The sequence below is a fragment of the Haliotis asinina genome, chromosome 11, assembly GCF_037392515.1.
Source record: "Haliotis asinina isolate JCU_RB_2024 chromosome 11, JCU_Hal_asi_v2, whole genome shotgun sequence".
NCBI lineage: Eukaryota > Metazoa > Mollusca > Gastropoda > Lepetellida > Haliotidae > Haliotis > Haliotis asinina.
The window spans coordinates 57,706,117-57,731,509 of record NC_090290.1 but is presented as its reverse complement, the minus strand read 5'-3'; the positions used below and the strand labels follow the sequence as shown (position 1 = coordinate 57,731,509).

Sequence of the window (25,393 nt, the reverse complement as noted above, 5' to 3'; positions counted from 1 at the left end):
CCAGTTGTCATAGCTAATAGGGTTTACTGATAATGTAGCTTATAAGTTGTTGTATCTAAATCCTATTGCCTAACTCGGCTATCGATAGCGTTCCTACTGCGAAGTTAAGTTACTCTAACTGTCAGACTTACATAAAGATTTTCATAACGTATTTGACGACAACGGCGTTGACAAGCGAAAGAGGTGATGCATGTGCTGACATATACAAGATATTGGTCTTGGACATTCGTTATCAGTGTGACCACGAGTAAAGTACACGACAAATTGGATTAGCCTATCTCTATCTGTTGACACTTACAAGATATTGGTCTTGGACCTTCGTTGTCAGTGTGACCCTTGGCAGATTGAAGATGTGGAACGTGTAGCATTTCGATATTTCAATAAAATATTCTGTCATAGAATCTTTATAAAATATTGTGCATTTCCACCATGTTAATAATATCATGATTAGGACTCTCGGATACACTGCTCCAAGATGTGATAATGTCTGTGCCTTGACAGGGAGCATGCGATCTCTGTCTATATTTACTTGCAAATGCCAGTTCACTATTTACAACCAACAAAGCAGTAAACAATACTGTAACTGCGAGCCGTAATTATTTACTCCTTCAGTAATTATGAAGCTAACCGATGTGACTGACAAATTCAATGTCGCTCAATAAGAGCCAGTGCACGTGCTCAAAACATCGTAACGCGAAACACATGCAACCATCAAATACCGGAAATATTGATGAACGAGGAAGTCAAAACTTCATTAAGGAAGAACACATGTACACAAATCACTTGAAACATGTGGGGACTTTAACAACTTATAAAAAACCGGTCCGAAATGTTACAGAAAGCTTTCATTACTATGAATATAACCAGATTAAACCATTTGTATTCACAGTATAATACAAATTAGTCATTATAACAAATCATACTATACAAGTATATTTTCAAATGAAAGTAAACAAATCTTGAGCTTTTAAGGACTCCACGATGCGGTTTCAACGTCTACATCACAATACAGTGCGACAGGTTGTGAACCGTACAAGAAGCTATTTGATCCCAGCATAGCCTTTATACCCATAACGAGTGGACGTGTCTGTTATAACAGACAGCCTATTGACAGCACATATAATATTTATCACGTTGATACCTGATACATCTAGACAATTCATAAGAGAATAACATGTAGCCTAGTTACGCGAACTCGTTTCGAACTGATACGATTTCTTCACGACTGCTGGAAAGGTTTAATTTACCTCTGATAATGTGGCTGAATATGCTGGATTTCGCTCTGACGTTGAAAAACAATCATGCGATTACATCCGTTCATATAAATTGTTCTAATATAATCGGTGATTTCACAGATCCTGTCCTTAAATCAACTGTGACACTAAATAATGGATGTATGAACAGGGAAAAGAAAAGGCTATTTTGATAATTTCTAATTCGATTTAAATGCTTAGAATCAACTAATGAATAATCTCAAAGCGCAATGTTGCAAGTGAAATCAACAGAACAGACATAACTCTTATAATGCATCGATGTTTTTCGTCTTACGATATACGAAACCTGATGGTATTGCAAAATCCTGTTCGTGACATTTTGAACAAAGTCGTGATATTTGTTGTATTAACGCTTACACGTGTCTGACAATATGACGAAACCTGGCGATACATCTATAGTTTATCGTTTGGTGTATAATGCGCGGGGTAGAGGTCGGTGTGCAATGAACGTTACAGCATAAAGCGTAAGATGTATTATGTTTTTTCACTAGTTTACTCCTGAGTGTGATTTCCACTGAAAGGGTTCGTAAAACTACTCCGCCCACTTAGAATGAAAAGTTCGTGCTACCTGTGACCCCGAGGGCATCACGATATTTGAACAGCATGTTTGCATAACTCATACATGGCGCCAGAAACCTCACTGTATATGTAGATTATAACTGATGTGAAAACTTCACGTGATGAAAAAAGTGTGGGAATCATAAGTAAATGACACTTTCTCATGAAAAACGGACTTTTGGTGATTTATAAGGGAAAAAAACTGTTGATTGTACCAATTTCAAATTGTACTGTGAATGTGAAACCTATCCTGAAAAGTGATGTAAAAATTGTGTTTAAAGACGGAATGTTCAGTGAACCTGGAAAGACTAACACTGAAATTATTTAAAACAACAAGAAATCATCCCTGATATGACAACAGCGGGGGGCCTGTTTTGTTCAACTTTAGGTAAGTTTTATTCATTTATTTGCTCAACTTTCAGTAATATCTTTTACGTGCGAGGACAGAGTTTGCCACCACACTTAAAGGTGTTGAACTTTGCTATGGTGTGATGTTATTAATGCATTACTATTCCATGACATGGGGCATGAACCGGAAATATTCGCCCGAACGCAACTGCTAAGGCGTTGTGAAGTCAAACCTAATGCGTTACCTCTCCTCTTTCTGCGTTTTGGCGTTCAATTTCGAAAGCGTACGGGAACATCGCTGATGTATATACTACAGCGAGCTGTTTAAGTTTTCAAAGCAACGATTCATTTATTTGCATACACATTCCAAACTCCATGAATGAGCACGTGTCATAAAGGTAACCATTTATCTCCTATCATACATCTGAATAATGACAGAAGGTTACCAAAGGATTCACTTCTAAACTAACAAACCTCCAAACTTGTTGGAATGTTTTGGGGTTTTTTGCCACTAGTGAGAGCTATGAAACGCATGTATAATAGAACGCTTACGACACTAACCGGATCGAGCTGTTCAAGGGTTAATGTATAACTTGGTTGTTCACCGTGTATCGTTTGAACGGTTTCAACTGATTCAGGATGCACCTGTGAAATGCTATCATTAAATAGTTTGCATGCTTTGCGAAGCATTAATGAACGCTTTGTGGAATGCTGTGGTTAAATAGTTTTAAGAGCGTTAAGAGACGCTCTTGTAGAATGCTCTTGTATTCAGGATGCACACGTAAAATGCTATCGTTAAACAGTTTACCTAGCTTGCAGTCATAAGTGACAAGAAACCCGAATATGATACTCATTTTTCAACACATGATATAAAACAGGACTCTACCCAGTTGACACAATGAACACAATATGATACGCGTATGCTTATACAATGAAATAGATCTAATCAGTTAGCTATTAATAAGGCCAGGTTATTCACCTCTCATCACATGCCGACAACGTAACTGTCACATTCGTTCACTCCGTCTGAAAGTTTAAACCCGTTTACGGATGAAAAAATAATGAAGCAAGCATGATCAAATTCTGAGAGATGATTTAGATATTTTTATACTGTCGACTTCGCCTTAACAAACTGGTTTTGAATAAAAAACTTCAACCAACCAGGGTAAAGGTAAATACAGCAAAAACTGAGTATAGTGTATTAATAACCTGCTAGACAAGTGATACATTTTTGCATGTATGAAAAAAAAACGATAATTAACTTACCTTCATGGAAAATATCGGTTCATTCGTTGGATCTCTCGCTCTGCATCTTCTCTAATAATTTTTGTCCAAATTTCTTTGACTTCACAATGCGTAAAATGAAATATTTAGTCTTCTTCATTTAATCTTATTCTTAATATACCCTGGTTGAGGTCTCCCTCAAACAGAGCGGGACACTCGTCGTCAGGGCAAAGAATAAATTGGAGAAATGACTCACTTATTCTGTTTGAAATTGGTTTCAATGATAAATAAAAATAATTGTGGACTCCCCAAACGTAAATCAGTGCCTCCTTTAAACCGTTATCCAAAAACATATAGTCAAATTTGTCTCCGTCTGACTTAACCTTATAAAACTCAGCCATAATGGAGGGTAGTAGATGCAGAGTGAAGTTTACCTCTAAACTTCGCTTATTTATCATGGAACAAATTTGTAAAACGCAGTTTTGAAGCAAACCATGTATGGAAAATTCAATAGAAACTTCAAGTCGTGCCAACTGCTTTATTGCAATTTCAAAACATTTTGATTAGTCACTGTTTAGCCTCAAAGTACACAGCCTATCATATGATTTAAAAAAAACATCACTAGTCGGGAATGAAGCACATTTTAAATAAATGTAAAAAGTTTTCGTCCGTCAGGTTTTCGTGATAAAATCGTGATATGCTATTTTTTTTACCTGCTTTGAAAAAGTTTAACCAGTCATGTTTTATAGACTCATTTCAAAATCGTGACTAGGCCTTTTTGTCAAGTGTGTACCCGGTACATATATAGCGCAAGGCGAGGTCAGGTGAGCTGACCCACATTAGGTGATAACGCTTCGTCTGAGGGCACTCAGGAGAGGCCGCTATGTGTATTGAATAAGCTATGCAGTTTCCGTAGGTGTCGCGTATATCTTCAAACTGTGAAGTGAACATGATTTAAAAAAATGTTGCAGAATTAGGTCATGTGAAGTGTAAAACAATTTGTTCAGTTAAAGGTGTATTCGACACTTTATTGTGTTGTAAACAATTCTTTGATAATATTTGAAATATATTATGATAGGAATTTGGTATTGTATAGAACCTTTTCAATTCAGTATTGTATAGAATGAATGTGTATTGTCTAAATGTCACACCTATGGAATATGAGTTAGCGAACCTGTATGCACCTGGGAGAACCTGTAGGAATGTCTTTTGACTTTAATTTTGTATAGAAGGAATGTATGATGACATTCTTGAACCATTCATTCATAACGAACCTACATTTTTTAAGGTTGAGCACAGATGAGTCTGAAGGAATTCCTTTCGATCGATTCTGGAATGTCATTCATAGTTGTGGAATGTCAATAGTTACCTATTGTTTGTACCATGGAATGCTATTGTTTGGCTATGACAGATTAATTTCTCCCTACTGACGTCACAAGAAGAATGTTGGCCGACCAAAATGTGCTATACAATTACGTTTACGTATGGATTCCATTCGAAGTCGATTTTAGCTTGTGAGATAATGACGGTGTGAAATGTACGTGACCGACATGTACGTGACCAGTTTGCGAGCCCTTAACTGAAGAAAGTGCTGCAACATGTGGCAAGTCACAGCGCATGTTTAAACTGAGCCAGGGAGACCTAAACCTGGTTGCAGAGAAGTTTAAAAAATGTCCTTTATCACCTGAAACGTCGTATAGTTGTTAGGAATCCTTGTTAGTCCTCATTGTTATATAGTTTCAAAGTTGGCATTGACACGCTGTGTTGGTTTAAAGCCTTCCACGTCCCCCTCAGTGCCACCGGAGTATTTACTTGCGGAAAACAAATCAACAGAACAAGCAACTTGATTTGAAATGTACGTGAAATAATCGATTAAGTTGTGGAATTCACAATCTAAGAGCATTTTTCTTGTAGTTTTGTTTTATGTATCCTTCCTTTGTGTGCAAGACTGTTACGTGAATGATGATCTGATGCAATTTGTTGGTGGGTTATTTAACCTTGGAATTCGAATGATCAAGATTTATATATTTTTTTCTATCCATGTTCGAGTGAGGTATTCACATTAAGCAAACTACTTTTCCAAGTGTTCTGCATATGTTGATTTTCTGTGAGTTAAAACCACTGAACCACCAAAATTTGTTTCTGATCTATTTCTACAATTACACCCTTCATGGATTGCCAGACACTGATACAGCATGGGTCGTAACTCAAAATATACACCACTTAACCTGAAAATGCTTCAGTTTTCTAGTCCCAAAATAACATATATCGAAATGAATAGGTTATCTTTAAACTTCAGGGATTTATTATTTCATGTTTTCTCACATTCAAATGGACTTGCTTATTGGGTTTGACAGCTGAATCTTTAACTCCGCTGCATGTTTACGATAACAAGTGTTTGCCACTAATATGGTGAAGTCCCCCACTGCAAAAGCGGAATGATATATTTATGACATGTTCACTACATTTTACTTTTTGGTCACACACAAGATGCGTGAAATGTCTGGTGTCTGGAAAATCACCTTATGCAGGCCGTCAACAAAACTGAAGACATTCGTTGTAATGTTTTATGAGCTATCGCGTTAACATTAGTTCGAAAAGTAGACAAAGTGTCGAGGTCTCATTGAAAATAAGGCCAAGGTCACTCAAAGTCAACTGATGTCCGTGCAATCCCTCAATGCATGCTGTCACCAACGTTGAAGACATTGGGTATTACTGTGCATGAGATATCAGATTAACAAGAGGCTGAAAAATGTCAAAGAGTCGTGGTGACGTTGAAGAAAAGGCCAAAGGCACCCAAATCTACTGGTGTCTGCGTATTTTCCTAATGTAGGCTGTCACCAGATTTGAAGACACTGGGTACAACAGTTCATGAGATATTGCGTTAACAAGAATCGAGATGCACAGACGTAAATACAGGCGCTGCTGAATACATAGTACCATTTTCCAGTGTTTTCTCACATTTGAGTAAAACTTTTGTCAGTTTTAAGTCAAAGCTCAGACTTCAGCATGTTTCGAGACCTATCTGCACAAGGCAAGTGCATCAACCAAGTCAGAAGGTTCATCACAAAATTCCATTAATTTCCTCTTCCCACACGTGTTCCTGGAGATCTATTCTCTCTCAATTTTCACAGGGCTTAAATGTTTAATGGAAGGAGACAGACCCCACAAATTAGTTTGACCACCTCAAAGTTGATTAGTGACACATTCACAGACTGCCACCATACTGGTAGTGGAAATATCTGTATCTGCATTACATGGTTATGTGATCAAACACACAAGGATACACCGACATAGACCTTTCACACCAATCATGACCAGATCTTGTGAGCTAGCCCTCAAAGGATATACTGACATAGATCGTTCACACCAATCATGACCAGATCTTGTGAGCTAGCCCTCAAAGGATATACCGACATAGATCGTTCACACCAACCATGACCAGATCTTGTGAGCTAGCCCTCAAAGGATATACTGACATAGATCGTTCACACCAATCATGACCAGATCTTGTGAGCTAGCCCTCAAAGGATATACCGACATAGATCGTTCACACCAACCATGACCAGATCTTGTGAGCTAGCCCTCAAAGGATATACTGACATAGATCGTTCACACCAATCATGACCAGATCTTGTGAGCTAGCCCTCAAAGGATATACCGACATAGACCTTTCACACCAATCATGACCAGATCTTGTGAGCTAGCCGTCAAAGGATATACCGACATAGATCGTTCACACCCATCATGGGCAGATCTTCTGATCTAGCACTCAAGGGATGTTTGATTTTACAGAGTTTTTAGCAATATTCCAGCAACATCACGGAGGGACACCATGAATGGGCTTCATACTTTATACCCGTGTGTAACACTTTAAGCATCAGGCTACCCCACAGCTCCATTTGCGTAAGAAGATCCTGTGAAAGATTAGCTTGACATACATACAACTCAACATCTGCTAAGGACACATCACTAAGGAAGACAACTGCCTTCATAGAAATGCTGAGGAGTATATTTTGAAATGATGGCAACACACAGCATACATTGTATAGAAATAACAAGACACTTTCTAAATATTCAAAAATCTTTATTCACATAAAAGAATAATTACTTGTCCATCAAAACGATCAAAGAACGTTTTGAAATTTGAGCTCCACATATGGGCACTTATTTTGGCAGGTTAAGAATATACAGTATGTTAAATCAGAAAATATTGATCTCCACTGACTACTTCCACAAAGCAAGGCACTGTCTCATATTAAAATACTGATTTAAAAAACATCAAGGGGAATCTGGAGTATGCATACTTTCCCTAAAAAAATAGATATATCATATGTTACTACTGGTTTCAGATTAATACTGTCTTCATCATGACAACAGTTGCAAATAAACACTTCTAACATGTAATTAACAAAGTATGCAAACTGACTTTCACATGCCAAGCTGATCTTGCGCAAAGTCAGAGAGAGAATTAACTACTCTTGAATACTGAAATTTTGCGAGAATGGTCATATTGACCTTGACCCCGTTCCTTAAAGAGATCGTAGCGCTACAACAGTTGTAGGTCTATGTTGAAGCATGGGAGTTACGGTCATCTTAGCACTACAATCACTTTGAGGAATGGGGCCAGGAACATTTATGTTCTTAGAAACAGTTACTGGGTTGATGCAAAAGCTCGCACTTGCCTGAAGTAAGGTGTATAAGAGAGTTTTTGGAGTTAAAATAATAATGGTTGGTTGACACATCAAAACTGAGTGTGTGTCCAATATCAAGCAGAAGTCAATCCAGGATTGAGAAAGGAAATGATAAACGGGAACAGGTCAAAATGGCCTCATGACAAAATGGCCACAACCCCTAGTCAAAATGGTCACGACCCCTAGTCAAAATGGCCATAAATTACTTTATTACTTTTCAACACTTATGGCATTTGTATTATTTGATATGAACGTGTAAATATGACAAAAGATGATATATCATACAAAACTTGGTGTTTAGTATTGAAATACTTTCCTAACTGACACTTTGTGATTGTCACTGAGGTGGAAGATAAGTTCACCCTTCTCGAGACTGGCTCACAGAAGGGGAAACCTCTACTGATGGAGTGTAGTGGATAAACCTATGTTGAAAAGGTATTTCTCCTGTTCTTAAATATATTGAATAATCATATATATTATCTATTAAATAATGTTAATTCATTGTAGTTCTTTATTACTGTATAAATACTTTGTAGTGTAATGACGTAAATATAGCACAATCATATCGTATTTGTTAAGTTTATTTTCATTTTAGTCTTGAAGAGATCAGTCCACTTATCCTCTAATTGGCTCGTTAATTTCTAATCAACATATTACATACATTGTGTAACTGTAATTAATATGTGAATATAGAACTGCCTTGTTAACTACCCACCATTGTTCAATTGATTGTTAATCCTTGTGCCTTTTGTTTTTGTTCTTATACTTTTCCGGTGAAGGAAGCAGTCATGGCCAATCTTCAGGAGGACTGTTGGAATGATCAAGTGTTTCACTATACTGACTAGACTATTAGAAGATCAGGATTTTGACTAGAAGTAACTAATAAACAGTAAAAATAAACAGTAAAAAGGTGCTTGGACATGAATAAAGAACATACATATATACTTGTTATTTGTATAAAATGATTTGTTTATATGTAATAAACATCAGGTTTTGTTTGATATCTTTTGACTTCTTTTCTCATTTTTACACCTTGGTATCAAGTAAAATAAATGTTATGAGTTTACAATATAATAAAATATTGTATGGCCATTTTGACTTTTTTGTGTGGCCATTTTGACTAGGGGTTTGTCGCCATTTTGTTGTGTGGCCATTTTGACTAGGGGTTTGTTGTGTGGCCATTTTGACTAGGACCCTGATAAACACCATACCCATTTCATAAATATTACAAATCTGCCACAGGTTTTATGTTCTAAATCTACCTCTAGGGGTGTGTTAGGCTTAACACAGCTTTCAACACGATTCCAGCTATATCACAGTGTGTTGGTTTGATACGAGAAATACAGTCTGAAAGGATACAGCCTTCAGACAATCTGGTGGAATCAACAAGTGTGGGTATAGTGCTGACAGACATTGAAATATAACCAGGGATTTAACATAGTGCAAAAATTCAAAGTAAGTTTTGAAGTACATTTGCATTTGATAATATATATGATTGTTTACAACATGTGCATATCAAATGTTTGGCAACATTAGATAATTAAACCACTGCTTCAAACAGATTTCTTGATTTATCTTGAAACAAACCAATACAACATTCCACTGTGTATACATAGAGTGTTCACAAAGAGATATTATATTAAACCATCAGACACAAGGACAGTAAAATATTTACAACCAGTTGACATGAACACATATATATAACTATAACCCCTCATCATGTTGTGGTCAAGATACAGTATCGGACACAACGGCTGAAAGAATACAGTTTTTGGTCACTTATGGCACTGTTCCAGCTTTTTGTCTATACCTGCACTGTACCTCTACTGTATCAAGGAATCAAACAAGATCTTTTGGCATGACATGTGAACACTGTAATCACTATGCTGCCATGTATACCACAGTTCTAAGACTGATAAATCAGGCTGCTGATGTTTACTGCGCAACCATGGGTAATGATAAGTCTGAACCTTGGACCATCACACTGTGGTCTCAAACTGACCATAAACTGAGCTCCAGTACCTTCAGCAACAAGAGTGGCATTTATCATAACAATGTCACTGAGTAACAAGAAGACCTTTTGGTACTTTTGTTGAAGGGTTCAAATACCATTTCCAAAGGACAGGGAATTTTTGATTGCTGTCATATATATATATCTCCAATACATTATGTCTGGTACGGAATGGACACAAAGCTGAACTATATCAGTCTGGGAAGGAAGGCATGGTACAGTACACACTGAATATGTTTATACTGAACATAAACATTATATATACAACATGTCTCATACAATCAATCATCCCATCACCACACAATCCTTTCTTTTGTAAGAAAGTTGTCATTCAAAAAAGATTAGAATTGGAAACTGAACCGAGTATTGCATTAAAAAAATACCAATACACATTTTGCAAAGTATTTTTATCAAATGAAGGAAGTTGCAGTAAATGTGAGGCAATTGGGATTAACGATGCTATGAAGTGTATTTCTGTTATCTCATGGTGCAGGAACAAAAAACACAGAAGTGATGCAGATCTTGGACATTTAGCATGGTCGGGGTGCCCAATACAAGTTTTGCCTAAAGTCAACAAAATACTGTCAGCAAAATGATAAAATATACAAGTATTTCTTTCTTCTGTATTCGTCTACTTCCATCGCTAGGTGCCTGGATTTTACTTTTAATGATATCATTGGCACATATGGTTTACCTGTAACTCTAACGCAAGGTACATGAGGGTTAGTTTGACAAGATTACCTGGTTACCAAGGTTACTGAATTTTACATATGACTGAAACTTTTGATAATGAAGGAAACTCAGTCTACATAATGAGCCACAGCAACCACAGTATTGAGCCAGACATCTTGAAATGTATACTAAATAGTAACGGAGGGAGTGACTGTTTTTTGTCCAACTTTAACAGTATGATGCCCTGTCTCCCCTGTGGAGGCAATAAAACCAGGCTTTGAACATTGCATCTAATGATTAAGTTTTCATAAGTGTCATAATCTTTCACGTTAACTGAAAAGAACTGAACATATATCTTGGATATTTTTGATTACACAATACCATCCATTTACCATCTTGAGAGGAATGTAAAGTATTTTGACAAATTCCAACACCATGAAATGAAAATGAGTTGAGCAAGCAGTTACAACAAAGAGTCCACATATTTTAAATGTCATGTTCAACTCCAAAATCATCGACATTTTCAAAGATTTTTTCAAAGTTCATTCACAATTAATTTCATAAACTAACAAACCTACTTTGATCAACAAAAATACTGCTAAATAACTGCAATGAAAACAGCATGAAATATTTGCACAAACATGAACAAAAAGCCCACACACTATCCAAGAAAAGGAAACTAGGTTCATTTGTACAAACTCTAAAAAGCTTCAATTCATTTGAAATATATAGTTTATGCGAGACCAGTCGAAGTGACTGTCAAGTCACAACAGGAAGTGACTCTTGGCCATGTTCCGCAAAGCAGGTTTACACCACATAAATCAGAATTTCAGTTAGATAACACTTGTCCCCAAAGTGTAGGAAGTAACTAAGGTAGATGGAGTTTAGAGAATTGTACTGTGACAGCCTTTGAATTATACTGTGACTTGAAATAGTGAGTGTCTTTATGCTGCTTTCAGCAATGGTGAGAGACAATTAATACAACATGTATGTTTAAACAAGTTGTATGCATGTGGGGAACTGAACCCAGGTTTTCAGTGTGAAGAGCAAACACTTTAACTATTATGCTACCCACGCAGTACACTGACACCAAGCTACCTGGCCATGAAGGCCTAGGTTCAATGAATGAAAGTCACCTTTACCTCCCCACCCTACTTAGAACTGTCACTCCCTGTGTCACCATCTACATACAGCAGAGATGTCAATAAAAGTACAAGATACAAGAAAATAGAAACCATCATGTCATTATGATTTTTATATTCTCTAGACATGCATTGTGATTGTCAGAAGGTTTTTGTACTATGACCCTTATGGAACCTCCATCACAAGCAGACACTGGTGACAACGTAGGCACTAAATGGCAGTAAACTGGCTAGATGCACAAACACTACCAGAGGCCTGATCCAGTGACAACTGGTGACTGTAGTGTTTGACATAGACATATAGAGTTTAGTTTTATGCCGCTTTTGTGCCCCTGTGGGGAATCAAACCCAGGTCTTCACCGTGATGAGTGAATGCTTTAACCAACTACTGCCCCAAATGTACAGCGGAACAGGCACCAGGATGCTAAATACACTTAAACAAAAAACATAATACTAGAGGTACCAAAGATGTCATAACTATTTGATAAATTCAGCACTTAAGCCAAAAGTGAGTGAATATGGTTTTACACCAGTTTTAGCAATATTCCAGCAATTTCAAGTTGGTGCAAACTGAAAGAGGTGCTAGTTTGTTCAGGTAAGTTTATACCATTTGGAAAACATGCATGCTCGATGTTACAGCAGAGTTAGAAAATTATGCTTTGGGATTTGAATCTAACCACCCTTCAAATTTGGAATTTTGAACATTACAGTTACAAAGGGACCCCTTGGTCAACCTGTCTCATACACAGAGTGTATGCATATTTACTTCCTAGTTTTCTGGTGTATAATACACTTGTGCCACATGTCATATACATAATTACATCTGGTTAGAGCATGTGCATGTAACGAGCCCTATATTCTGTCATAATATATCTGAGACACTCTTGAGTAATGTGAACATTCCAAACATAAAAAAAAATTACCATTCTTTCACTACCATGGCACATATATTGTTTCACAACACATGTGGTAGTGCTGGAAAATAAACAGATTTTTTAGAGCTCCAGTCTGCAAGTTTTGGCCAATCATCTGAGCCCAAGTTGTGTCAAATTCAGGTGGGTCTAGTAACCTTAACTAAAGCAACTCTTCTATTAATACTAAGATAATATGAAACATTATGCTTAGAGTAAAACTGGGTAAGCAGTTTTAATCATCATTGCCACAGAGTGTAGACAGAACATTTCAATAACCCAAAATCAATCTGAACCAAGTTATTCATAAAAAGGAAGACCAAACTGTCTACCATGTACATCAATTCAACATCATGTAACATCCAAGAAGTTCACAAAAGGCTCGTAAAAAGTAATATATTCTCAGTAGGTATGTATCTTTGAGAAAATTATACTGGTGCCAAGGGCACAAGGCTTGTAACATATATTTCAGAAAATTGAAAAAAACTGATTAATTTGCTATCAAAATATCACAAGGTATTAAGCACAAAGTCAGCACTGTAGAATGCAGGAAAACCCCTTTGGTGCATTGATTCTTGAAGACCAGCTCACATACTAGATGACTATTGCCAGAGTTAACAGGATTCAAGCATCAAAACGTTGATATGGGGTATCATCTTTCATCAGACCTGTAAACACAAAGAAAATATATTAATGAAGGCATTTTCATGAAGTTTATATGTCTGAAATGACCTACACAGTGATTCCGGAACATCTTTGCGACTCATTTCACGGCAGACATTGTTACTGTACATTACTGTAGATAAGCTGATCTCATAGATAAGCCCACTCCCTAACTTGACCCCTGAAATCAGAGTCAAAATAGTATGTTTCATACACAATCCGACAAGCCATCATGGGGACCTAATTGCAGCCAACCCAGACCACAAGACAACTGGCAGAAACGTAAGTATGTTTACAGAAAACAGCATCTATAATAAGAAAGATTTTAATGACCAACCATGTGTAAACCTGTGTTTGTTATTTCTGATATCATAATGATCACTGTTGCCATGAAATGGTGTATCCCTACGATATTAATAACTTCAGTCCACATTACACACAGCAATACCTAACATCTTGAAATGAAGTGTAGCTGACAGAAAATGGATATGCATATATATTTTGTTTCACCAAAAGTCATATTTAGTGTGGCTGGATCATCACGTGTACACAACAGGCTTTTGCAGTGGAAATAAGGACAGCATGTGACAGCGACAGGTTAGATTGTTCCATGCATAAAAACTATCCAGCAACACACCAAACAGCTGTCACATAATCTTAGTTATGATTAATTATGGTTTACATTTTGAGAGCATAACCTGAACATTCGGTGTATATATGGTAATACAAGGGACTCCATCAGCATCTACACTGAAATATCACATCCAGTGTAATAAAGAAGCGGTCACACCATAAAAAGTGATCCTCTTCATCATACCAGCTTCCAAATGCCACTCAAAGAAGTCATTCTGTGTTGTGTTTTGTCTTTCAGCTACTTGGATTCAGCCTGTCCCACAAGGCAGCTCCCTCAATAATCTCCACAGTATACACTGTTCATTATATTGAGGGCATATTCTGTCCCAAGAGACCTTATTCACCCAAGCAGGATTGTCCGCTCCCAGCAGCCCTTATAGAGACAAGCAGGGTTGCTCGTTATAGTGAGCGCCTATTCTGCCCCCAGGAGCCCTTCCAGAGACAAGCAGGGTTGTCCATTATAATGAGGACCTATTCGGTTCCATCAGGACATCAATGATTAACATCACAGCAACAGAAAAATACATTTGTTTGCTGCACCTACAGGTTCTGACCACCACTTTACATGTTCTGCATTAGTAGGAAAGGGCCGAGGTAACTGAGATCTAACTCAAAGATATCCCCCCAAAGACACGAGAATAGCAGAGCCTTGATAATATTTTATAGATGAAGGAAACAGATACACTGCTTTAGCTAAATAGTGTAACAGGCAATAGACTGAAAATATCCTTATGCATTATCATAGCACAGATCCAGATTGCTTCAGGAGTACATGATAATTAATTGAACATGTAGAGTGCGAATTCTTATAAGTTAAGGCACTTATGTCTATCTCCATTCCATCCCCACCCTTCACAAGAATCTAATGAATATAACAACAAGAAACAGACAACAGCCTCCAGGTTTTGCCACTAAAACACAACAGAAATAAACTTGCAAAGTTTTAAAAACAACTTTAGAGAGGACAGTTGCCTTCAATATCCTGTAAGAAAGGTAACACAAATACACCAAAAGACTAGATGAATGTCAAAACATGAAAGAACTTATTCCAAAGAAATCAAAAGAATTTGAAAAAAATTGAAACATGTCATTCTCAAATAAACATATATAAAAAAGCATACATAAAGTTTCCATGACAACAAAGTAAATGCACATAAAGTAACTGAGAATGAAGGGTATCAACTCACCACACAATTAAAGAGGTGAAACAGGATGTTTCCATTATCATCCAACATAAACTTACCTTTGAAGTCAATTCCTGTGAGGTGCATAAAGGTAGAGAACACGATACAATAAAACTTTTATGTAAAGGTATGATGATACAAATACTGACACTGACATGGAGGTTAGAAACAAAAGATTTAACAAGAACTTTTCATCACAACATAAACATTAAATGTACCCCCAACCACAAGATTATTACCACTGGTTGGAGGATTCATATGTTTGTGAACATGTGTACAGGAATGGTGCTGACACTGGAGTGAATCATCACTAAAGTACTGTCGGAAATAAAAAAAATGTTTTCCAGCTGTTACTCTGTATCCCTCGAATTTACACAACTGCAAATAGCACATGTCGAAAAAACTCACTTGGGCCTAATTGGGCATTCGGTGGCATGCATGATGGGATACTCAGAAACACTCGTAAAATAGGGCAAAACTTAGAAAAAATATAAATAGCCACTGAAAACAATGGATAAGACTATAGATAGCTCAGTCACGTATGGCAACAGAAAGTCGACTCACCTAACATGAAATGCATGTGCTGCCTACTGGCACAAGGGACCATCTCAAAGATACTTTGCAATTTTTCACATGTGTGTTGAATATGTCTCATCTACTGATAAACAGTTTACTTGTCTTTCTTTCATGAAGTTTATGTTGAGATATGACACCTGATGCCCATAGAAAAGCACTGTATTAAAAGTCTCAAAATATATAGGTGGCATGACCACCTGCAGAGAGACAGGACTGTGTACTTCCCCAGTTTAATTCCCATAAGGGATTATCATATCTTAGCTGATATCTCTATCCCCAACTCAACCCCAACCATCGTCTGCAACACCTGTCCTGATTTTGCTTTTGACACCACTCCTCTTACCTGTTTCTTTTTATAGTGATAGTAACACTCCATGGTAGCTACATACTTAATAATTTCAGCATAAGAATTATTATTTTTTACAGCTATTGTCAATAATGAAGCTAAGTCTAATTCAAAACTGAACATTTGAAAAGTATCATTTGTAACACAATATCATCGCACACATATTTGCATTAAATCATGGTCTGTTCCAAATAAGTCCTCTGGACTTAGCGAAAAACTGCATTGCTCATTTCTGTACTAATCTCCCCTCAGTAAAGTTCCCTTTCCATGTTCCCTATCTCCCTGCCACTAGAACTTTAGTTAGGTCAAACTTTGTTCAACAGATATTTCACACTTCTACATATTAACTACATAAATTGTACATAAAATTATAAATGCGAAAAAACATTTTTTGTTTATTTCTGACAGTACTTTAGCAATTCCTGAGAAAGCAGGGGAAATAATTTTGGTAAATTGTGTCATCATAAACCATTAGGCCACCTCAGTAAGGTTAAACACTGAACTTTTATCATGTCTGAGACGAGTATCAAATGACAACATATTGCGTAATGTGAAAATCTTTAAAGCTATGATTTCATGTCATCACAGAGTGTAAAGCACCAACAGTCCTTGTCATCTTGATTGGCAGTTGCTGTGGTCATATACAGTTATATTCCTGTGCAGCTTACAAGAAATCTAATACAATATATACTGAGTTGATATGCTAAACACTTACTGCTACTGCCTTGACCACTGGCCAATATAATATTAATTACAAAGAATCTGAATATGGTTAGCTTAAAGTAACAATTTGCAGAAAAACAGCTGATCAAAAGGCTATGAAGTTTGCTCATCTGTGAGAGTCTGATGTCCAGCTGCAGGAACCATCGTCCTGACAGCTATTTAGCTGACCCTAGGACAGGTGTTTCCATACTGGGCCATACTAAGTCATTTCATTAATCCTACTTGAACCTGTTTTCACTTTATTTCAAGGCATCAATTTTAGGAATCAATGGAAATTTATTGTGAAAATGAAGAGTGATGGGTAGTGTAGGGTAAAAAGCTAAAATACATCATGTGACCAGATTCTTCTTGTCATTCTCTGTTTTCTGGGAAATAATTCAAACAGCTACATCAGTTTCATACTTAAAGTCTTAAGTCTAATTAAAGTTTATTGATTACAGTATTCAATGAGTTCAGCTACTCTTTTAGCCTTGAGATCTGGTCAACACATTTTGTATAAAAGTGCTGAATTTGCAAACTTGGGTGAGACTAAAATAAAGGGTTTCAGGCACAGTTTTTTCAATGTTGATTTTGGACAGAAATTACCAATGCCTGAGAACCTATTATTTCAATCTTAGTCAAATGAAGATACCAACCTAATTCAGTTTAATCTTTCTGCAGTCCTTCATAATTCAAAACTGTCATGTTAGTACATGGATGCAAACATACTCTGAAGGATGAAAGCTTCTAATACAACAGACGCTGTGAAATGATACTCAGCCCCCAAAAGTACTACATTTGTACTTTACTAGGAAAGTGTTAGACGAAATACAGCATTGCTTATATCTGAGCCTTTCCAAAAGGCATCATTCCTCAGCATGGGGTCATGAGATGACAACTGGCACTTATCAGAAGATCAACAAAGTACATGCCAGTTGACAGACATCCTACTTCTGTGGCAGTACCACTGGCTGAGCAGGTTAGATTGCTAGCAATTAGGTGCAGGGTGTTCTGATCAAACACTTTTCTAACACTAACATTGAAATGTCCTCAAGAATTTTATCAAAGTTTGATAATGATATAGAATTTTGTGGCTCAAACATCACAAAAATGTGGGTGCGTTGTCTGCTCCAGCCAAATGTGAGCATGTGGTATGAGGTACGTACCATATTTCCTCCTGATTTCATCCATCCGTTCCTTCCTGTCTGCCTTCCTCTCTTCACTTCTCTGCTTACGCTCAGCCTTCTGTCGTTCCCATTTAGCTTCATCCTTCATGTACCTGCAACAGATAGATTCCATAGTAACCAATACAGACACATGAAGAGCATAATGTCTGGAATGTCAAACTCTGTAATCAGAAAGTAGTATAGGTAATGAGAGTTCTGGACCACTTTTCAAAAACCCCCTCTAAAAAGCCTCATTTAGTAAATGAGGCTTTGGTGGGACCCTTAGCTCTTGATACTATTGCCCCTACTACAAAGCTACGCCATCACGTTTACCGTGACTTGGCAGGCGGTAACACTGTGCCGTACGGTACGATCAATAATTTGTTGTAAGTTTTGACTGACCATATAGGATCGGTGGCTCGCTTACGACTATCGCCCCTATGTCACGTTTACCTCGATGAAACAGTTTAACGTGAACCGCCTATGATCTCTTTGGTGTTCGTAATAAAGGCTTGTTGGGCTTTTTGTATCCCCTGTTCTATGTACTTTTTTTTCTCATCCTCGCTGATAGCAGACTTACGAGACTTGGACCGAATATCTTGTTTCATTCCGTTATATTTTTTGAGTTCAGATAGGATTGAACGAAACTCCTCTTCTGAGATTTTACTGTCAGAGAGTGCCGTGGAAATACGCTCACTAACTGTGTTCAGCTTTGCTTCGGCCAGAACCCTGATCTCGTCGTGTTTCAATGCCTTACGATGCAGTCTGCGTGATACCAACTTAAGCGTCAACCCTAACACCCCCGCTATCCCAGCTGTTATTTCAAAACCTAGCACTATAGGTGCAGCCACGATGGTGGTTAACAACCCAACGCCTGCCGCCCCTAGTCCCATGCTGGTTGTAATAAGGATAGTGTCAGCCCCGTCTACGATATTGAAAGCTCTATTATATTTTTTACATAGTGCTTTCCGCGTGTCACGGTCTTGTTCTAGTTGGCGTTTCACATCACATAACTGCCTCAAACGGAACCCATCTACGGTTTCAAGCGCCTTCGCTACTTCCTCTACGACTGGGTACAGACCCATCCTATAATATATATTTTGAAAGATTTTTTAATTGGGTTTCAATTAAAAGTCTATCAATGAATTTGAAGTCTACAAGTTCTATACCACTAGTCAGGGAAATAGGTGAGAGGTAAATAAAATCTCTTGTTGAAATATAAACCCCACTGAGGTTTATTAAGTAGTTTATAGGACCCCCGTGGGTATCCTGTTGTATAACAATACGACAATATTGGTTTATATGTTCTTTAGCCCAGTGCATTGACACCCCGGGTAAAATTTGGTGTGATATTGGGATGGTTCTATAAAAAGGTGTAAAGAAGACTTCTATGATGAGGGTGTAAGGGGAAGATATTCTATCAAGATCACTGCTAAATTTTAATTTATTGTCTGGATGAGCCCTTAACCCATTTTTTTCGTAACTAATAGATTCTGTGTTTACTAATGTATTCTCCGGAATGAAATCCCCAGGCCAGATACCGTTGTTCCTAATCTTAGAGATATACCCATTATTTAATACCATATTAGGTGAGGTGGGTGTTAAGTTGATCAGCCATTTAGGTTTTTTAAAATCTGGTAACGACACCCGTCTGTACACGTTGTTTTTGAAGTGCAGGATGTATAATTCATCTTCCTCACCAGGCTGATCGAATCCCTCTGTATCTCCCAGGTCGTTAAGTGTAGTGTTGGGATGATGACTGGTCATTATTATAATATTATTATATAATTTCCAACTGGTTTTCTGTTAATAATTCAGGGATTAAATTCATACTAATAAAGTGTATGTTGTTAGGTAGGAAGATCTTGGTTAGTGATATCTTGTTTTCCACGATCACGTTAACACCCTGCAGACTGGTGTTGGAGCCGACACCCACCCGCACGTAAACGTCGCAAACTTGATCCTTGTGTCGTTTCTCCCACCCTAGTTTGACTCCCTTCACGATCTCGACGTTATCCCCCGATGATTCCCCTAGGTAGACTTTGATGGCCAGTGTTGTATTTGACGGTATACCATCTAGTACTTTGTCCACACCTTCGAATTCAGACACCAACTGTAATGACACGTTTTGTATACCCGTTTTACTCGATAGCATGTGGGCTGGTGAATTGTTGATTGGGCTGACGACTATGCTACGTCTCTGAGTTGGGACGTAAGCCACGAGCAGGAATCCATCGTTCACGATTTTGTTTAGGTAGTGGTCTTTGTTATCAGTGAACACGTAGGGGGAGAAGATTTTAATATTGAGAAACCAGTTTTTGTAATCGGGTAAAAACACCCACTTGTTATCTTCAGTGAAGGCGAGGTTATATGGCCGGTTCTTTTTGATGGTAGTTCTCTCAACATCGTCTAAGTCGAACAGTTTACCCCCGAACGATGGGTATATTCTCCAGTTATCATCACCGGTGTTGACGAGGGCGTACTTAGTGTTGACTGTTGCCCCTGTGGTATCTACTACATCGCTTAGGGCTCCACCGGATGAGACTTCAACGCGTTTGTAAATGTTATTTTTCAGTTGCAAGGCGTACGTTTTACCATCTACTCCGGGAGCGTCGAAACCGCGTGTGTCTCCGAGGTCGGAGATCCCGATATTGACGCATTTTTTCACTCCGGGTCCTTGTGCGCTGGTCATGTTACATGAAGTGTTAAGCTGAGGTATCCTATATTTACAGGATTATGATTTATATCTAACACCGATATTGTCAGCTCAGGTATGTTGCCCTGGGTTAATCTCTTATACTGCCGTGGTGAAAACGACTCGGTTCTACCGTCGTTGAATTTCTCAGTTTTCACCGGCACTGCTCTCAATATAGTGGAAGGGTGACCTCCTTGAATGTTATACGTTGTGCTCACCTGACCGAGATGAATGTATAACTCTCGGTACGGTACTAGGTCGGGTAACTTCGTGCCTGTGACGGTTGTTGTTGGTTTTATCTCGTCAGGAGACATACCGAGCATCCTTGCTAATGGTCGGCCGAGCCTCAAAGGGTTTATTCCATTGTTGATTAACACCACTGTACCGTTTGAGTCGTTCATCTTGAGTTCAGCTCCCAGGGGTTTGAAGACCTCGTCGTTTAGAGAGCACACGCTGTAGTAGCCGTCAGTTATCTGGCTGCGAGTTCCACTGACGAACAGCTTATTGTTGCTGTTATTAATGTTAGTCCATTGTGGTAGGTAGGTGATATCGCAGAGTGCGACTTCGAGTTGACCTGACGTGTTATCGATCGCGTGCGTCAGCTGAACGGCCTCACCGCTCGTTATTCCTGGAAGTGTTATGTACATATTACATATATATTTATTTATATAATAGTTTTAAAATGTATTCCCCTGGTGTGTTTTACCCTAAACTGGATGTAGATTTCTCCCCCATGAAGATCGTGGTTGCTCCTGAGTTGTATTTCAATGCCCAGCTTTTAGATGTGTTCGATAAGTATAAGCTTATGGTGACTAACATTGAGGCAGTCCACGCGTGGTTCAACAACCCTATGCAGTTCTGGCAGAACCAATTCAACTTTGCTGTGTGGTGCGCTACAACGGGGTGTGGTGTGGCATTGTCCGACTCTCAGCGTGGACCGCTGAGTCAGTCTGTGTTCAAGTTCCACGTGTACTACCAGGTCAGACGTATCCTTAAAGAGATCAGTGCCCCCCTCCCACAGGACAAAGCGTGGGACGCAACAAACAACCCATACGATAGACGGGCCTACGAACGTATTTGTAATGAATTCGAAATAAACCCGAAGACGGATTGGCGTTTGCCGGGGCCGAACCACGGGTTGGGTATTCCTTCTGATGGCGTGCGATCAGTGAAAGAACTCAGTGATCTTGTACTGAAACAAGGTAAACTACGCCCGGACTTTGCTTTGTCGAGTAATGAATGGAGGGATGATCGTATGAACTTTAAAGGTGGTGTTGCTTTCACAGTCCAGAAAGTGGAGCAGTCAACCGCAGACGGGTGGAAAATGTTCATGCTGGACACATCGAAAGGATTCACTCGTGCTGGTACAATACGCTTGAACGACTCGATTCGAACGTATGTGTGGTCGCTGTTGGGTGCGCAGTCGATGACGCGTTCTAACATCCTCGGTAAGGGAACTGCTTACGACGCTCAGAAACAATTCGTTTCCAACGTTGAGGATGCTATTAATTCTCCAGTTGATCTCCCGCGGGCCATCGAACGCTACCAAAACGTGTTAGAATACGCCAGATCGAAAGTTAACTACGTGTTCGGTGTGGGGCTGTATATGTCTCCGAGTGATATGCAACTGAGAGTAAAAAAAGTGGTGGGTTATAACAACAAAATAGTCATAGCCACGGCGGACCAAAAGTTGGGTATCAACCCCGATATTAACACCCCACATATCCCACGCACCCAACCACGTGAAAAGGGTATAGTGGCGCCACCTCCGGAGCCTAAAGTTCAACCAACACCACAGGAGGTGGCCCCTCATATGCAGGTCTCCTATCAGCAGCATATTGATAATAAAACAGCCTTAGTGGTTGGTGGGGTAACTTTGGGACTTATTTGGTTAAAGATTTCTTAGCCGCTACGTATACCAGACCCGCCACGGCGACGATGGCTGCCCACAGGTTTTGACTGAGCCACATGGCAGTTTTAGACAGAGCGCTCAACAACCACGAGACGATGCTACCCAGGATGCCGGGAAGGGCTTCGGCGGCTTTACCAGCTAGTTTAGCTAGACCTTCCCCGAGTTTTTTAATCCAGTCTTTAACACCACCACCGCCACTTGGAGTTCCGCCACCTCCTGTAGACCCAACAGGGGCACCCCCCACCAGTGACACCACCAAGGTTGATATGATGAAACCCAATGCAGTCAGAATGCTGGCGATGGTGATCCCTTGCTCCCGGAATAATATCCGAATCCTGTTGGCTAAAGTTGTATCTTCGTTCAGTATTCTATCGATTGTTTCCCGAATGCGACTGATCTGGGATCGAAGATGTTCACGATTCGAGGAAGCGGCTTCCAATCGTGTACGTCTCTCGTCTTCTAAATCGCGTAGTCGTTCATTGATACGATTCTTCATATCATCGTCGTCAGTTTCGGTGAGTTTGGTTTTTTCCCTAGCGATGTGCTCGTCGATTTCGTTCAGTTTCCCCATGTTGTTCACGAGTTCTCCACGCACGCGTTTCACGGCTTCGTCTAAGCCGTACAGTTCCCTTACCGGAAAGTCAAACCCCGGTAACGGTTTGTCCCAGTAGGTGCTCAACAGTTTTTCTATGCTGTCCGAGGCTTCTGTAGCACGCTCTGGCGTCATTTCATCTATAGTGGTGAGGTGGGATCTGGTAGCTTGCAGATCTTCTTTAACGGTCTTAGGTATTGCACCACCGTAATCACGCATGTTTAGATGTTCACGGATAAATTCAGCACCACCATTGCGGCTGGCTAGAGTTGACAAGGCCAGTGGTTTTTTAGTGATCTTGTTAAAGAGGTCAACCTTTGGGGCAGACTTAAGACGTAGAACACCCTTTGTATCAATAAAAAAATCCTTATGGTATCGACCCTGGGGTTCAACGTAGTTTTTATCTCTTCTTAAACTTTTGTAATAATCATTTACCGTTGTTTCTAAAAGTTGTTGGCTCAATGGCAAACTAGTAAATGAGGTCTCCTGCTCATCATCGAATGCCTGGGCACTATCGCCCCGCATATCATCCATAGGTATGTCTTCATCCATTAGTATTAAAAATATATTTCATTTATATAACAATGTACGGTAGAAAATTAGATCCTTTCAGAAAATTGAGAGAGCCATTAGGTGCCAGAGCCGTGCGACAGTCGGTGACTATCACCAACAATCCCAGCAAGATAGACCAGAATCAAACTCTGCTGGTTAGATTTCCAAACCTTGGTGAGAATGACCTCATTGTACCAGGCACTGTTCGACTGGCGTTCAATATCACGTTGACCTCCGACAACGATAAACGCGAGCTAGTGCGGAACGTGGGTCGAGCTATCATCAAGAAAACGACCGTCAAGATAAGCGGTAACGAGGTACTGAGCATCGACGACAGCGACGTGTTTCACTGCTACAAGGATCTCTGGAAAAGCGAGAGAGAACGAGTCAATGATGTGTACCAGGGTATCAGCAAATCAACCCGGGCGCGCATAGGATACGTCTTCACGACAGACCAGCAAGACAAGCTATCGGACGGTGAAAAGGCTATCGCTCTAGCATACGGGAATCGATTCTGCGTGCCGCTCGACTTCGAGTTGCTCACGGGACACGCGCCGTTTTACCAGGCCGCACTGGGTGATAGGCTCGAATACGAGCTCACGTTTAACGACTATAGTAAAGTAGTGCGTACGCCGAACGGTGATGAGGCCAGTTATGCCATAGACAACATCTCTCTGGAGTTCGACATGGTCACTAGCCCGGAGCTGGCCAGGCAGGTTCGAAGCCAGTACTCTGGGAAGATGGCTATACTGTACGATCGCGTACTGAGGCATAGATCAGTCGTGCGAGATAAGAGCGACACTGTGTGGAATATCAACCTGAACGTGCCGGCGCGATCGATGAAAGGTATCCTGGTCGTCCCCGTGGAGGATTATGATCCATTCCGGAGGGACAGCGAGAAGTTTTTCAACCCCGAGATTGAAAAGGTGGAAGTGACCATCGAGGGCGTGCCCAACCAGCTGTTCAGTCATGGTATGAGACCACACCAGCAGTGGGATGAGATAAAAAAGCTACCAGTGGGGGATTATATAACAAAGGACCTGGACCTCGGCTCCGTGCAGATCGGTGAATACCTGACCACCAAGTACGCCTTATGGTTGGACATGCGATCCACGGATGATGATAAACTGCACGGTAGCGGGCGCCGTATAGATAACGGCAGCGAAGGGATAACCATCCAGATTACTAAGAAGGCTCAAACCGCTGGTAAGCTGAAATTATATCTGTACGTTATTATGGACGCGCAACTTAATATAGACAATGGGAGATTCGTGCAAGCCATCTACTAGTGGGGGGTACCCCCCACTACCCACTGACCCACACTGCGCTATCATATGCGGGCAGACTGGCTGTGGGAAGACCGTTTTCGTCTTGGATATGTTGGAGGGTTACTACAAGGATGTGTTCGATAACATCGTTATCATGTGCCCTACTCTGAGCATGAATAAAACGTACGCGCGACCTTGGGTGATGACGGACCCGGACGTACACAAAATCGACCCTGGAACACGCCTGCAGGACTGGTTGAAAGCTCTTCA

General features: G+C 39.5%; 1 protein-coding gene across 1 annotated transcript in view; it reads right to left on the bottom strand.

Annotated features, from left to right (window-relative positions):
• Positions 1-7,470: 7,470 nt before the first annotated feature.
• LOC137256026 (pituitary tumor-transforming gene 1 protein-interacting protein-like) overlaps positions 7,471-25,393 on the bottom strand; it is a 31,709-nt gene continuing 13,786 nt past the window's right edge. Inside the window, exons 5-6 of the mRNA XM_067793683.1 lie at positions 18,105-18,217; positions 7,471-13,502 (exon numbers count right to left, since the gene is read on the bottom strand). Of these exons, the coding sequence (XP_067649784.1) occupies positions 13,459-13,502; positions 18,105-18,217 (157 nt within the window). The 3' untranslated portion in view covers positions 7,471-13,458. The remainder of the gene's footprint in view (positions 13,503-18,104; positions 18,218-25,393) is intronic.